We start from the raw sequence: 17,134 nt of genomic DNA, 5'->3' as shown, positions 1-17,134 counted from the left end.
TTCTGCCTTTAATCTCCCCAGTGAAATGGATCTCAATATATCTGCTAAGATTCCTATCAGGATAGATTTGCCTGCTCTTGAGATGTTAAGAGGCAAAGCAGATTAACATCAAACAAACGGAGTGAAGGAGGGGAGCTTATAGCAGAGGAGAAATGTAATCATCGACCCAAAGATCTTGTTCCTTTCCTTTCCTTTCCTTTCCTTTCCTTTCCTTTCCTTTCCTTTCCTTTCCTTTCCTTTCCTTTCCTTTCCTTCTTCCCTTCCTTCTTCCTTTCCTTTCCTTCCTTCCCTTCCCTCTTCCCATTTTTCCTTCCTCTTCCTTTCCTTTCCTTCTTTTCCTTCTTCCCTTTTTCCTTCCTTCTTCCTTTCCTTCCTTTCCTTCTTCCCTTTTTCCTCCCTTCTTCCTTTTCTTCCCTTCCCTTCCTTCTCTTCTTTCCTTTTTCCTTTCTTTCCTTTCCTTTCCTTTCCTTTCCTTTCCTTTCCTTTCCTTCCTTCTTCCCTTTTTCCTCCCTTCCTCCCTTTTTCCTTCCTTTCCTTTCCTTTCCTTCCCTTCCTTTGCTTCTTCCCTTTTTCCTCCCTTCTTCCTTTCCTTTCCTTCGTTTCCCTTCCTTTCCTTCTTCCCCTTTTCTTTCCTTTCCTTTCCTTTCCTTTCCTTTCCTTTCCTTTCCTTTCCTTTCTTTTCTTTTCCTTTCCTTCTTCCCTTCGTTTCCTTCCTTCCCTTCCCTTCCCTCTTCCCATTTTTCCTTCCTCTTCCTTTCCTTTCCTTCTTTTCCTTCTTCCCTTTTTCCTTCCTTCTTCCTTTCCTTTCCTTCCTTTCCTTCTTCCCTTTTTCCTCCCTTCTTCCTTTTCTTCCCTTCCCTTCCCTTCCTTCTCTTCCTTCCTTCTTCCTTTCCTTCCTTTCCTTTCCTTCCTTCCCTTTCCTTTTCTTCCCCATTCTTTCCTTTTCCTTGTTTCCCTCCCTCCCTTCTATTTCTCCCTTCCTCTTTCCTTCTTTCCTTTCTCCATTTCTCCCTCCTTCTTTGCTCTGCACTTAAACCTTGATGTCAATACTACAGGAGAGAATTTTTTTATTGGCCAAGTATGACAAGGAATTTGTCTTCGGTGCATAAGCTCCCAAGTGCACATACAAACAACGAAGTAATATAATCATAAGATACCAGTAGGAGAAGGTAGTGGGAAGATGAGAAGGATAACAGTGATGAAGCTTTACCACACGGGTAAAATATCTTTTGACATAAGACAGCACTGTGGGAATTGGCTGTTTAGTTGTTCTGCCCCAGCTACGTACCCAAAGAACGCAGCACGCACAAAATCTGTACAAACCTTAGTTTACTAAATTAAATCAGTCTTTTTCAAACAAAGGCTGTTAATTAACTTTCTTAACAGCCTACAAGAATCCAAAGAATAAATAATCGTAATCTTACTATGGTTGGCAGAAAGCCCAGAAGCAATTTGCAGGAAACTGATAAGAGAACTAAGATCCAGACGCGAAGGAGAGTGAACGAAGTTGTTCCCTGCAAATTGCTGCCATTGGCGTTCCTCCTTAAATAGGCTAAGGGAGTGGCCAACTAGCCCCAAGCCTTACTCTCGAGGAGACCTCCTCCTGAGGAGCCACTCCTGCCTTTTGGATTTCACCCCTGCCTCTTTCCCCCCTCTCCCCACTCTGGCCCACCAACCCAGAAAGATTGGGGAACTCTGTGTTAGGGTGTAGGTATATACATATGTACGTATATAGCATATCTATATGTGTGTTACGTGTACACTTTTGAAGAGCAGGCAACAGAATTTTCATTTTTAATGTGTGCCAGTGTCCCCACAGGAAAAAAAAACGACAATAAAGGTTATCTTATCTTATCTTATCTTATCTTATCTTATCTTATCTTATCTTATCTTATCTTATCTTATCTTATCTTACCTTACCCTACCATCTTTTAACAACATCATCTTGATTTACGACCATTCGTTTAGTGACCGTTCGAAGAGACAAGTGGCAAAATATCAGCATGTTTACGGAAACCCTCAATTTGCAGTCTGGCCTCAAAACTTTATTTTTTAAAAAATCTTTATTTATTTAAAATAGTTAATATTTTAGCTCTGAAAAAATACTATATAGTCCAGTGATGGGTTTCAAAATTTTTTACTACCGGTTCTGTGGGTGTGGCTTGGTGGGTGTGGCATGGCTTGGTGGGCGTGGTTTGGTGGGGCGTGGCAGGGGAAGGATACTATAAAATCTCCATTACCAATCCACACCAGGGGAAGGATACTGTAAAATCTCTGTTCCTTCTTCAATCCAGGGGAAGGTTAATGCAAAATCCCCATTTCCTCCCGATCAACTAGGATTTGAGAGGCAGAGAATAGATAGGGGTGGGGCCAGTCAGAATTTTTACTACCGGTTCTCTGAACTACTCAAAATTTCCACTACCGGTTCTCCAGAACTGGTCAGAACCTGCTGAAACCCACCTCTGATATAGTCCCACAAAAACTGAAGAACTTCTTAGCATTTTATCTAACGGTCCAATTACACATTTCTTGATTTACAACCTCGATTTACAATCATTAATTTAGTGACCGTTACAACAACAGTGAAAAAGAGTGACCAGTTTTCACACTTACAATCCTCCTTGGATCGCATGATCAAGATTTAAGCACTGGACAACTGGCATATATTTATGACAATTAATTCGGGGATGAGGGTCATCTGATTGACATCATACTATAGGCCAACATTTCCGTGCTGCAAATCCAGAGGTCTTCAAAGTTGGCAGCTTTAAGACTTGTGGACTTCAACTCCCAGAATTCTCCAGCTAGGCTGGCTGGAGAATTTTGGGAGTTGAAGTCCACAAGTCTTAAAGCTGCCAAGTTTGAAGACCTCTGTGCAAATCTATTGCAAAACCTTCTTATTTTCTTGCAAATCCAAATTATTAATTAAAAAAAAAATCATTTCCCTTTTTCTTTTGGGTCCCAAATGGAACACCGTCTCCCCCTCTCCGGCCCCGATATTCTCCTTCTTCACTCACCAGGGTCTTGTAGTCGATCTGCTGCCGGATGAGTTTGTCTTCGCTTAGGGAATAGCGGGCTTCTCCCGTAATGGCGTCGATGGGCCCTTTCTCCATCTGCTGCTTGATGGCGCAGAAGAGGGAAAAGAGGGGCTCCCCAGCACATTCCTGCAACAAGGAAAGAAAGAAAAAAGGAGACGAGGGCAAGATTGGGGAGAAAACTGCTGGTAATCATCTTTCTGTGGGGTCCTCGGTGCTTTCTGAGCTTGCTTGTTGCTGGTAGACATTTCATCACCCAACTAGGCAACATCATCAGTGCTAGAAGGAGGTGGGGGTTTTTTTCCTCTCTGTTTATATACAAAGGGCTGCCCCTTGTCAGCGTTGGTGAGAACGATCTCGGTGGTTCAATGATTAGGCTCTTCTTTACTGTTTGATGATTTGTCTTAGTTGGTAGTTCGTTGATTAGGGCCTTGTTTACTGTTTGTTTGTCTGGTATTAACCGCCGCTTATCTGAGTGCTCATTTCTGTCGAGAAGATGTGTGTTTCTTTTTTGGGGTCTTTTTGTTTCCTTTTTAGCTTTTTTAATTGCCTGTTTTGAGACATCTCCTCTTTTTGGAGACACTTCCTTGACAGCAATTAAACCCCAAATAAGCAGGGATTAACACCAAGATTAACACCAGACTGACAATCGAGCGGCAAACAACAGCCTAATCAAGGAACCAGCAAGAAAACCCCACCAAAACTGACAGAGCAAGACATTTGTATGTAAACAGAGAGTAAACCCCACTCCCTTCCAGCACTGATGATGTTACCTAAGCTGGTAGTGAAATGTCTGCTGGAAAACGATCAAGTTCAGAGAGCGCCAAGGACCTAATAGTCCTCCTCCTCCTCCTCCTCCTCCTCCTCCTCCTCCTCCTCCTCCTCCTCCTCCTCCTCCTCCTCCTCCTCTTCCTCGTCCTCCTCCTCCCTGCAAACCCCACTCCTTTCTAACACTGACGATGTTACCTAAGCTGGTAGTGAAACATTTGCAAGAAAACAACCAAGCTCAGAGAACATCAAGGACCTCACAGTCCTCCTCTTCCTCCTCCTTCTCCTCCTCCCTGCAAACCCCACTCCCTTCTAACACTGATTATGTTACCTAGGCTGGTAGTAAAACGTCTGCAAGAAAACAACCAAGCTCAGAAAGCACCAAAGACTGCACAGCTCAACCCTGAACTGCAAATATTCTCTTCTTTTGGAATCCTCCTCCCTCACAGCATGCCAACAGCCCTTCTCTGGGGACTAGTAGCTTGAAGCCTTCTCTAAGAGAAAAGCCTAGAATTCTAGACATGGGAGGGACCTTTGAGGGCATAAAGACCATCCCAGAGCCGAGGTGGCGCAGTGGTTAGAGTGCTGTACTGCAGCTACTTCAGCTGACTGCTAGTTCAGCAGATCAGCGGATCGAATCTCACCGGCTCAAGGTTGACTCAGCCTTCCATCCTTCCGAGGTGGGTAAAATGAGGAGCCAGATTGTTGGGGGGGGCAATATGCTATTTAGTATACTGTCGATTGTTGTAAGCTGCCCGGAGTCCTCGGAGAGTGGGCGGCATAGAAATATGATTAATAAAATAAAATAAATAAAAATAAATCCCCTGCTCAGTCCAGGAATGTAAACAAAAGCCTCCCTAATACGTGGTATGCTCTGATTTAATACATCTCCAGAAGGTGAGCCCAATGTCAAAATTGCCCATACAGGTAGCCCTCGACTTACAACCATTCATTTAGTGACCGTTTGAAGTTACATAACGGCACAGGGAAAAAGTAACATCTGACCGTTTTTCACACTTACGACCATTGCGGCATCCCCACAGTCACACGATCAAAATTCAGACGCTTGAAAACTGGTTCATATTTATGACGATCGCATGTCCCAGAGTCACTTGATCCTCCTTTTGCGACCTTCCGACAAGCCAAGTCAACCGGGGGGGGAGGGGGAGCCCGATTCACTGAACAACCGTGTTCTTAACTTAACGGCCGCAGGGATTCGCTTAACAACTGTGGCCAGGAAGGTCGTAAAACGGGGCAAAACTCACTTAGCAAGGGTCTTGCTTAGCGACGGCGATTTTGGGCTCAGTTGTGGTCGTAAATCGAGGACTTTCATATGCATTTTCAGATTTTTTTCTCCCTTAACATTCGAGCAGCATCAATTTTCCCGTACGATAAATCCGTTATTTGGAATTTATTGCAGAAATCAAGACATGTCATTGGTTTATCATGTTAGCAAATCTGCTGCTTTGGGGTGCCCAACTTACAAGCCCTTGCAAGCATGCACCAAAGGAGCATTTGCAGCCAACTTGTGTTGTGATCCGCCAGCAGCCTGCGGAGCTGGCAGCGGAGTCAGACAGTGAGGAGGCTGAGGAAGAACATGGGCCAGTCCTGGAGGTTGGGGGAGGCCCAGATGAGGGCTTTGCATCAGAGGCAGAGATGGGGCCAGGGCCATCTGGGAGTGATGTGCGGACTCCGGAGCCTCCAGAGGCTGACAGCAGAGAGGCAGAGGAACAGGAGGAGCCTGTTCCTAGTGCACGCATGAGAAGAGCTGCCAGAAGGCAGGAGCAGATAGAGCAGAGAGGACAACTCGGGAGTAAGGCTTGGAGATGATTGCCCCCTCCCATAAGGCTTAAAAAACCAGCAATGGCTCTTGGCCTCTTTGTCGGAAAACAACATTGAGCGATTTGCTTCTTGTTTCACTATATTCAGTTCTTGTCGGTGTCTTCTGCTTCTGAACTTTTGCCAAGAGAAGCCTTTGGCAGTTTGCCTAATTATCCCAAGGTCGGTGATAAACTGAGGAATGGTGTTTTGAAGAATTTGCTTTAATTTCATTTGGGCTACGCTGAGAAGGAGTTAATTCTCAGCTGTTCTAATAAAGTCTGCTTGTTTTCGTACTGTTTGTTAGTTTAATACTAACTACTTGGGTCTGGGTCACAACAACTTGTAAATTTGCAGTGACCTCCGTTCCTAAGCAAAGAACGTCTTCGCTTCAGTTCCGTTCGCTTCCTTTCAATCAATTTCTCCAACCGACTGAGGTCCTTTGAATTTAACAAAGGCAAAACAAACCAAGGTTAAAATTCCCCACGATGGATAAAAAAGGGGAACCACCCAGGAGATTCCAACACAGGAAATGCTGACTCCCACCGTCTTCCCAATCAAGCTTCCTTTCTCAATCATTGACTGATTGACTCCCCGTCTAACTTGATTGTTAATCATTTTCTGCTGGATCCTCCATCAATTGTTTTCTGCGGGATTCTCAGTCCAACAGAAAACGATACGCCCTACCTAATTAAAGCCCAACCCAGAAGGAAATCACACCCACACCGACGCTGGCGAGGCAGGCTAATGTATATAAACACACTCATTAGCACTGATGAAGTTGCCTAGTTGGGTAATGAAACGTCTGCAAGAAAAGTGCCGAGTCAGAGAGCACCCCGCTCCCCGCAAGCATTGATGATGCTACTTAGTTGGGTAATGAAATGTCTGCAAGCAAACAACCGAAGTGCAGAGTGCCCCAAGGTCTCCACATATATTCTCCAGCAGCCAACATTTAGATAAGCGGGGATGAACGCCAGACAAACAATGGAGCAGAAAACAACACCCAAATCAAGCAACTGCTCAGGGGAAAACTACGTCTCCACTAATAGTGACAGAGCAAACTATTTTATGCAAACAGGGAGCACATCAGTGGTGGGTGGCCCCCGGTTTGCACCGGATTGCAAGAACCGGTAGTAAAACCGGCGGGAGGCTCCGCCCATAGACTCGGATGTCATCATAGGTGATCTGCGCATGCGAACCGGTAATGATGGCATTACCTAGTTGGGTAATGAAATGTCTACAAGCAAACAACCAAGTACAGAGTGTAGCAAAGACTCCACATATCTTCTCCAGCAGCCAATACTCAGATAAGCAGGGATTAACACCAGACAAATGATCAAGCAGATAAAAATATCCCAATCACGGAACTTCCTAGAAAAAAAAAATCCACGCCAACACTGGCAGGGCAAACTATTGTATATAAACAGGGAATAAACCCCACACTCAGCAGCACTGATGATGTTCCCTAGTTGGGTAATGAAACGTCTGCAACAAAACAACCAACCAAACTTCAACAACTCTGAGCTACGAATGTTCTCTTCGACGGAAATGCATAAATGCTTGATTATTGTAGAGGGGAAACTGAGGCTCCAATCAGCTGCTGGAGGTTCTTGGCAAGGAGGAGAGGGACTTCTCCCTTGCACCATCTCCATGATGATCAAAATTCAGACATGTGGCAACTGACTCATATGTATGACGGATACAGTGTCCTAGGGATCACCTTTTGTGACTTTTGACAAGCAAAGTCAATGGGGAAGCCAGTTTCACTCAACAACTGTGCTACTTATTTAACAATTGCAATGATTCACTTAACAACGGTGGCAAGAAAGGTCGTAAAATGGGGCAAAATTCACTTAACAACTTAGCAACAGAAATGTTGGGCTCAGTTGTGGTCATAGGTTGAGGAGTACCTGTATACCCAATTAAAATTTGGGTCTGGCTAGTTTAAAGAAAAGAAGAATTAGGGGTGACATGATAGCAGTAGTCCAGTATTTGAGAGGCTATCACAAAGAGGAGGGGGTCAACCTCTTCTCCAAAGCACCAGAAGGCAGGAAAAGAAGCAATGGATGGGAACTCATCAAGGAGAGAAGCAACCTGGAATTAAGGAGAAACTTCCTAACAGTGAGGACAATTAACCAGTGGAACAGCTTGCCACCAGAAATCGTGGGTGCTCCATCACTAGAGTTTTTTTAGAAAAGACTAGACAGGCACCTGCCTGAAATGGTAGATGTTCTCCTGCTTGAGTAGGGGGCTGGACTAGAATACCTCTAAGGTCCCTTCCAACTATTCTATTCTATTCTATTCTATTCTATTCTATTCTATTCTATTCTATTCTATTCTATTCCATTCCATTCCATTCCATTCCATTCCATTCCATTCCATTCCATTCCATATTCTAAATTCTAAATTCTAAATTTGAACATCTGCTCTAAGTCCATCAAATCACCATTTCTTTTTTCTCTCTCTCTCCATCTATTTTCCCTTTCTCTTCAACTACCCTCCCTGGAGGGTCTTTGACAATCTGCCATGGCCAAACTCCCCACAGTCAACGTGCCACTTTCTAAATGGCAAGGATTTACTTAGAGCAGGGATTCATTTTGAAGTGCAAAATCTGCTGGAAACTGACCGGGTTTCGATCAGAAACGGCAAGTCCTGTGGGAATGCAAAGGCTGCAGGTTGATTTCCCTACCCCCCCCAGCCCCCACACCATTTCTACCATGTTTCCCCGAAAATTAGACCAGGCCTTATATTATTTTTTGCTCCAAAAGACGCATTAGGGCTTATTTTCTGGTTAGGTCTTATTTTGGGGGGAATACGGTACTAAATGCACCCATCTGGCTGGCAATCTTAACTGGGGCTTATTTTGGGGGTAGGGCTTATATTACGTGCATCCTGAAAAATCATGCTAGGGCTTATTTTCCGGTTAGGGGGAAATACGGTACTAAATGCACCCATCTGGCTGGCAATCTTAACTGGGTCTTATTCTGGGGGTAGGGCTTATATTACGAGCATACTGAAAAATCATGCTAGGGCTTATTTTCCGGTTAGGTCTTATTTTGGGGGAAATACGGTACTAAATGCACCCATCTGGCTGGCAATCTTAACTGGGGCTTATTCGGGGGGTAGGGCTTATATTACGAGCGTCCTGAAAAATCATGCTAGGGCTTATTTTCTGGTTAGGTCTTATTTTGGGGGAAATACGGTACTAAATGCACCCATCTGGCTGGCAATCTTAACTGGGTCTTATTCTGGGGGTAAGGCTTATATTACGAGCATCCTGAAAAATCATGCTAGGGCTTATTTTCCGGTTAGGTCTTATTTTGGGGGAAATACGGTACTAAATGCATCTATCTGGCTGACAATCTTAACTGGGTCTTATTCTGGGGGTAGGGTTTATATTACGAGCATCCTGAAAAATCATGCTAGGGCTTATTTTCCGGTTAGGTCTTATTTTGGGGGAAATACGGTACTAAATGCACCCATCTGGCTGGCAATCTTAACTGGGGCTTATTCGGGGGGTAGGGTTTATATTACGAGCATCCTGTAAAATCATGCTAGGGCTTATTTTCCGGTTAGGTCTTATTTTGGGGGAAATACGGTACTAAATGCACCCATCTGGCTGGCAATGTTAACTGGGGCTTATTCGGGGGGTAGGGCTTATATTACGAGCATCCTGAAAAATCATGCTAGGGCTTATTTTCTGGTTAGGGGGAAATAAGGTACTAAATGCACCCATCTGGCTGGCAATCTTAACTGGGGCTTATTCGGGGGGTAGGGTTTATATTACGAGCATCCTGTAAAATCATGCTAGGGCTTATTTTCCGGTTAGGTCTTATTTTGGGGGAAATACGGTACTAAATGCACCCATCTGGCTGGCAATGTTAACTGGGGCTTATTCGGGGGGTAGGGCTTATATTACGAGCATCCTGAAAAATCATGCTAGGGCTTATTTTCTGGTTAGGGGGAAATAAGGTACTAAATGCACCCATCTGGCTGGCAATCTTAACTGGGGCTTATTCTGGGGGTAGGATTTATATTACGAGCATCCTGAAAAATCATGCTAGGGCTTATTTTCCGGTTAGATCTTATTTTCGGGGAATAGGGTATTATCGTCCCATATAGTATATATCCCTCTGCGCCCGCAATCCTGCTTCTCGTCCCCGAAGGCCTTCATTCCAAATCCGTCGGTGTCATTCCAATTTTGTGCTCGGACAATCTGGAGAGCTTCAGGTCAGAAGTAAAAAAAGGAAAAAAAACCTGTGTGTGTGTGTGTGAAAGAGAGAATTTTTTTTCCCCCAGCATCTGCCTGCCACTTAATTAGCTTATCTCTGGGCAACATATGGCTTCCTTGTGGCTTATCGGCCTCCATTTTCAGAAGAGAGGCAGGAAGACAAGAAGGTGAAAAATAGTCTATTATGAGAACAGGGTTTTCCCAGGCTCACCTCCCCCTTCTGTCTCCCCGTCCCCCCCAATTTCAGCCAAAAATGGGGAATTTGATAGCGGGAACCAGGATCTGCTGACCTTCCAGGTTCCTTTGCAACTTTTTTTTTTCCCGACTGAGAAAAAGGCATCGGAGACCGGAGAAGGGTTAACAAGTAGTTTTAACAGATTAACAAAGTTGGAAGGGAGCTTATAGGTCCGACCTCCTCCTGCCCAAGCAGGAGACCCTACACCATTTCTGACAGAGGACAGTCCGGTCTCTTCTTGAAAGCCTCCAGTGATGAAGCTCCCACAACTTCTGAAGGCAACTTCTGTTCCATTGGCTGATTGTTCTCACTGTCAGAAAATGCTCTCAGATGGAGAGTCAACAGCCCCCAGGTCTGGAGGTGGCTGATGAGGAAGAGGAGGAACAGCTGGGTCCTGATGCACGGATGGGCAGAAGGCAGAGGAGAGGAGAGCAGTGGAAATCTATGGGCCGGTCCTTGGGACAAAAGAGCCACCACTGTTAGCGAAGCCCCACCTTAGCTCTGGGGATAAAAGGCAGGGGGTGGAGATGAATAGATGATAGCAGACAATTATTTATCTCCCTGCCGGATGGAATTGTTAGCCTGCGGTGAGAGAGAAACTTTTTGCCGGGGCTGCCGGCGCTCCTAATAAAGGAATCATTGCTTCAACTACTGAGGGTTTGCCATGTTTGAGGAACTGGCTCAGAACACCTGCATCTAACTGATGTGAATAAAGTAGGAATTATAGCAAATAAGAAATAATGTGGATAGAAGAAAGGAATCATACAGAGTCAGATATATGGGCTCTGGAGGACCCTCTCTATTCTATTATTATTATAAGGGGAAGACGTGCTTAGATACATGAACTCTGAGAGAACCTCTCTATTCACATTATTATAAGATAGAAAAGTGCTTGTTGGAAATTACATTAACAAACAGTTAAATCTCATTAAGTGGTAATATATCTTCTGATGAGACCTAGATGTCACGAAAGGACCACCATATGGAAAACATCTGAGTGACCTCACTGTGAATGACCCAAAGACCTATATGTTACAAAGAGTTACTTAATCCAATAAACTTACCCAAGGACAGCAGTAACTCCCATTAACAACTACAAGCACTTAAGAAAAGTTGTGTGGCTAAGATAATTTTATAAACTAAAATTAATGGTTTAAGTATTAGATGAACATATTATCCAACGTATGTAACCATATAGGGAAAATCGGATGTATGATCTCATGTTAACCATATATGGAAAATGTATGATCTCACTGAATCCTTTGTCTTAGAAATGTATAAAACCAGTTGTATCAGAGTTCTCTCCTTGTTCAAAGCTTCAGGTACAAAACTGGCTCTGAACCTTGCGCAATAAAACTGTCTCTGGCTGACCCAGGAATGTTGCTTGGTCCTTTCATTCCACAACATAACAGTGGACCGAGATTGAGACCACTGAGTTACAAGGACTAGAGATAAACCATCATTGTTTGGCCTGGCACAAAAATCAGTTTTTCTCAACGTGAATGACTTAAAGATGGTGCGGGGAATCCTGGGAGTTGAAGTCTACCCATCTCAAAGTGGCTGGCGGCTGCCTAGGTGGCTCGGTGATGAAGACGCTGAGCTTGTGGATCAGAAAGGTCGGCGGTTCGAATCCCTAGTATAGGTTTCCTGTGTGAGCAGGGGGTTGGACTAGATGACCTCCAAGGACCTTTACTGTTAAACTTCGCGTATGCGTGTTTGTGTCCTGCAGAAAAAAAAGGGTCTGTATATATCCACATGTGGGAGTAAGTGGGATCAATCTTCCCAATGGTGAACGATATGTTCTGCAGAACCAATCCTCCATCCATCGTCAATGCAATCCGAAATTCAAAAAACACAAATAAATTAAAAAAAAATAAAGGCCTCAGAGAACAAGAAATCTCATAAACGTTTGGGGACCTGAACGTGCGAGTCTATAAAATTATGATTCATCACCAGCCTATATTTATATGGATCTGTCTAATTGCGCGGAAGAAATACGATAGGCTTTACCTGAGTTTTAAGTTTTGATGGGATGCGCTGATTTATTTTTTTTTTTTCTGGACACACTGGTAATAAATCAGGGTGGAAATTGAAGGTGATGAAAAATAAATGTGGGGGAAAAAAATGTCAATTTCCTCGCACTCGTAAAAAATCTCGAGAAGCCCATCGTGCGATTTTTAGCAGCACACAAATTGCAACGTAATTCATTAGCAAAGAATCTCTGTGTAACTTTGATTTATTAACATTATTCTCCTAAGTGTTTAAGGCCTTTTATTAGCCTTTGGAGGGGTTTTTTTCTGGAGACTCTCTGAACATGCTTGAAGTGTTGTTAAAATTATCTGTAAACCCAGAATAAAGTCAACAGATACAGAATCACAGAGTCGGAAGGGACCTCGGAGGTCTTCTAGTCCAGCTCAAACAGGAGATCCTTTCCAGACGAATGCCTATCCAATCTCTTCTTAAGATGTTTAAATTCAGTTTTTTGGGCACGCGGGCCGAATATCCTGCCCTAGATTTGAATACAAATCTAGGTTTGGTATCAAATCAGAAGCAACCAAGCAGATTCAATAAAATATGGCGACAGCAGCTTCACCCCATTCTTATGTGGGTCACAAAAAGAGGACTCAGTGATTTTTTTTTTCTGACTTTGCCGCAGGATGTTTGTGTGTTAAACACAGAGGAAAGAGGAGTTTTTAAAAAGCAATTTTGATGCCAGGAATTCATTTATTGAAATATTTAAGTAATTCATTCATTCATTCATTCATTCATTCATTCATTCATTCATTCTCCTCCTCCTCCTATTTTCCCAACAACAACAAGCCTGTGAAGTCGGTTGGGCTGGGAGGAATGATTGGCCCAAAATCACCCAGCCTGCTTTCATGCCTAAGGCGGGACTAGAACTCACAATCTCCTGGGGATTGGTCCAAAGTCAATCAACTGGCTTTCATGCCTATGGTGGGACTAGAACTCACCGTCTCCTGGGGATCGGCCCAAATTCACCCAACCAGATTTCAAGCCTATGGTGGAACTAGAATTCACCATCTCCTGGTGATTGGTCCAAAGTCACCCAGCCTGCTTTCATGCCTAAGGCGAGACTAGAACTCACAGTCTCCTGTGGATTGGTCCAAAGTCAATCAACTGGCTTTCATGCCTATTGTGGGACTAGAACTCACTGTCTCCTGGGGATTAGTCTAAATTCAACCAACCAGATTTCAAGCCTATGGTGGAACTAGAATTCACCATCTCCTAGTGATTGGTCCAAAGTCACCCAGCCAGCTTTCATGCCTAAGGCGGAACTAGAACTCACTGTCTCCTGGTGATTGGCCCAAAGTCACCCAACCAGATTTCAAGCCTATGGTGGAACTAGAACTCACTGTCTCCTGGTGATTGGCCCAAAGTCACCCAGCCAGCTTTCATGCCTAAGGCGGGACTAGAACTCACCGTCTCCTGGTGATTGGTCCAAAGTCACCCAGCCAACTTTCATGCCTAAGGCGGAACTATAATCCTCCATCTCCTGGCGATGGGCCACAAGTCACCCAGTTGGCTTTCATGCCTATGATGTGACTAGAACTCACTGTCTCCCGGTTTCTAGCCTGTTGCTTCCAGCACTACGTCAACCTTGGCAACTTCAAGATAAATGGATCTCAACTCCCAGAATCCCCCTGAGGAACTAGAATTCCTCAGCCAGCAACACACTAGATTAGACCAAACTGGAAATGAAAGCCTGAAAGTCTAAAACAATGCGCCTGCTAAATCAAACACCATTAAACAAGGTTTCCCAAATTTTAGGAAGGTAGGTGGACTTCAGTTCCCAGAATTCCCCAGCCAATTGCCTTAGAGGTCCTAAAGCTGAAAAAAAAAACCCAGTTGTACTAAACAACCAACATGTAATGAGCCTCGGTGGTACAGTGGATTAAGTGCTGTTAAGTGTTAGCACTTAGCTGCCAGCTGCCTGCAATTAGTGCGAGTTCTAATCTCACCAGGCTCAAGGTTGACTCAGCCTTCCATCCTTTCGAGGTAGGTAAATTGAGGACCCGGATTGTGGGGGCAATAAGCCGACTTTGTATAGAAAGGGGGGCCAAAAGCCCTAATAAGCAGGTATATACATAAAAGTATGCAGGCTATTGCTATAATGCATTGTAAGCCGCCCTGAGTCTACGGAGAAGGGTGGCATATAAATTGGACAAATAAATAAATAAATGCAAATCAGAGAAGGACAGTTCCCACCGCCTCTAGTTAGATTCCGCCTCTGAAGAAATAAAGAGAGTAGCATCACTCCTTACCTTGAGGAATTTATAAAGAAGGAAGGTGAACCAGTTGGTAAGCATCTTCTCCGCCACAGATTCGGTCCTAGAACGAAACGGAATGAGAGAGGGGAGGGGGGAAATTCAGAGGTGGTATTCAGCATGGACGGGGCTGCGTGCGAGCGAAGTGAGCTCGGGCATGCAAGCTCACATTTGCAAACTGGTAAGGAAAGTACGCTAAATTGCTAATATTTTCCTCCTGTTATCTTCCCTGGGTGATCGAGGGATCGGTCGATCGATCGATTCCTCCTATTTGCATGCTACCAAAAGAGCTATTCTCAGAAGCCCACACAATATAGATGTCAGCACGTCAAGCTGCATTTACTCTAGTGCTGACATAAGAAGGAGAAACGGAGGCGTCTGGAAAGGGACATTTGACTTTTCACCTACTTATTTTCCCTGGAGATAATATCCCCTAGGAGATGGGATGGGAGGGGGGAAATTCCTTTGAGCTGGAGCAGTAGATTAGGGGTAGAGTGACTTGGAAGATGGCCAATGAGTGCAGGGGAGTGGGGAACGGAAAGGGAGGGTTTTTGGGTCTGGAAGTCAGTGTTGGCTATGATGGAGTCGCATTTAGAATGTCGTGCTTAATAAATGGGAGTTTTCTTCAAAGACTTTGTTTGAAATGCAATTTATTTGAGACGACCTCGAAACCTGACTGGACTTTCTTGGTTTTTCCTTGAAGACGTTTCACTTCTCAACCAAGAAGCTTCTTCAGTTCTGACTGAAGGATTTATACTCCTTGGAGTCTTATTCATGCAAATGGAGCGTGCGCGGAGGTGCTTGCCCCCCAGCTTGCGTAAGTAAGGAGGCTCGTGCGCGCATGCATGCTCGCTGGCCATTTTCACGGCCCAGAGGTTGGGGACCCCTGGTTTAAAGGCCAAGTGTATATAAACAGAAAACAAACCCCCTCCCTTCTAGCAGTGATGATGTTACCCAACATGGTCATTTAACATTCTGCAAGAAAGCAGCCAAGATCAGAGAGCACCAAGGACCTCCTCCTCCTCCTCCTCCTCCTCCTCCTCCTGTCCGCAAACCCCAATTCCCCTCTAGCAATGACGATGTTCCCTAGTTGGGTCATGAAACTTCTACAAAAAAACCACCCAGCTCAGAGGGCACTAAGCAAGGACCCCAGCGTTCAATTCTAAGCTACAAAGCTCTCTTCTCTTCTATTGAAATAGCTTTTTCAAGGCATGCGGTCTGTTGGGATATGGTTTGACAACAAGTAGTCCAGGCAATATATGTGTTCTGTGACTTTAATATGAATATGTATTGTGTGACTTTAAAAGTTTTCTTGTTGATTTATTGTAATGCTGAGTCATGCTGTAATTAGGTAATGACTGGTTGTGAGAGTATTTAAGCAAGGTATTGTAACGTGTTCAGTTGCTGCTATGATATGCTGCCATTGTGTATGGAGCTGATATGATAAGCTGCCATAGTGAGGAGTTGCTATCTGCTATCATCGATGGATGGATCTGCTACCATCGTGGTTTGTGAACCAGAGTGAGTTTGTTATTCTAACCAACTAATGTTTGTTTGGTAAGAAGATATCTGTAACTACTGGACTGATTTAACTGGCGAAGACTTGGAATTTGTTTAAAGACTATGAAACTGTTTTTCTACTATAAAGTAAACTTTTGATAAACCAGTTTGCACATCTCTTATTCATTGCTCCCAGCAACGTTTCTCTGTGCTCTACACTCTGCTGGTTGGTAACACAACAACAATATCCTTAACACCGTCCTTTCAGTAATTTGATTTGAATTTATGCTTCAATGATCAGGGCAGTCAGTTCAGATGTTGGTCCTGCCCTCGAATTTTTCATCCAGGATTCTGCTATTTTCCCGAACCATCCACGATGACTCTGGGCTGCAGAAAGACTACCCAACCCTGGGAAGTGGGACCCTCTGCCAGGCTTACCTCCGAAGCAATAACTTGGGGTGGTTTTTGCTCTCCAGGTTCTTGTCAATCAGGTCGGCCAGGAGCTGCTTGAGGACATCGGTGGCATATTCTAGCTTGCTCTGCAGCACAGTCATAATGAGGGAGGCCACATTGCCACGGTCTCTCATGGAGAAGCTGCGTTGAGACTCCAGGGTGCGGATGAAGGAGAGAAGGAAGGCCTTGTTGTTGATGAGCTGGGCGAAAAACTTGAGACCTTTCTCCACCCGGTCTTGCCGGTAACCAGGAACCTGTCCAAAACAGAAAGGACCCAGAATAATAGAGTCGGAAGGGATCTTGGAGGTCTTCTAGACCAACCCCCTGATCAAGCAGGAGACTGTATATCATTCCAGACAAATGAGTCTTCTTAAAAACCTCCAGTGTTGGAGCATCCACAACTTCTGGAGGCAAGTTGTTCCGCTGGTTAATTCTTCTCACTGTCAGGAAATTTCTCCTTAGTTCTAGGTGGCTTCTCTCCTTCATTAGTTTCCACCCATCACTCCTTGTCCTGCCCTTGGATGCTTTGGAGACTATTTATTTATTCATTGGTTCGATTTATATGCCGCACTTTCTCCGGAGACTCAGGGCGGCTTACAATGCGTTAAGCAATAGCCTTCATACTTTTGTATATACCTGCTTAGTAGGGCTTTCGGCCTCCCCTAAGCGGTGTTCTTTTTATACAAAGTCAGCTTATGGCCCCCACAATCCGGGTCCTCATTTTACCTACCAAGGCTGAGTCAACCTTGAGCCTGGTGAGATTTGAACTTGCAGTAATTGCAGGCAGCTGGTGCTACTTAACAGCACT

The 17,134-nt window shown here is 44.4% G+C and overlaps 1 protein-coding gene across 2 annotated transcripts in view; it reads right to left on the bottom strand.

Moving 5' to 3' along the window:
• PLXNA4 (plexin A4) overlaps nucleotides 1–17,134 on the bottom strand; it is a 525,881-nt gene that overhangs the window by 62,507 nt on the left and 446,240 nt on the right. For both annotated transcript variants that reach the window (XM_087873566.1, XM_087873567.1), the window contains exons 22-24: nucleotides 16,312–16,580; nucleotides 14,371–14,437; nucleotides 3,018–3,164 (exon numbers count right to left, since the gene is read on the bottom strand). In XM_087873566.1, the coding sequence (XP_087729692.1) occupies nucleotides 3,018–3,164; nucleotides 14,371–14,437; nucleotides 16,312–16,580 (483 nt within the window). The remainder of the gene's footprint in view (nucleotides 1–3,017; nucleotides 3,165–14,370; nucleotides 14,438–16,311; nucleotides 16,581–17,134) is intronic.

The sequence above is a fragment of the Pantherophis guttatus genome, chromosome 7 (genome assembly GCF_059756535.1).
Source record: "Pantherophis guttatus breed Tessera chromosome 7, ASM5975653v1, whole genome shotgun sequence".
Lineage (NCBI taxonomy): Eukaryota > Metazoa > Chordata > Lepidosauria > Squamata > Colubridae > Pantherophis > Pantherophis guttatus.
The sequence above is the reverse complement of the archived record's forward strand: the minus strand, read 5'-3'. Positions and strand labels throughout refer to the sequence as shown.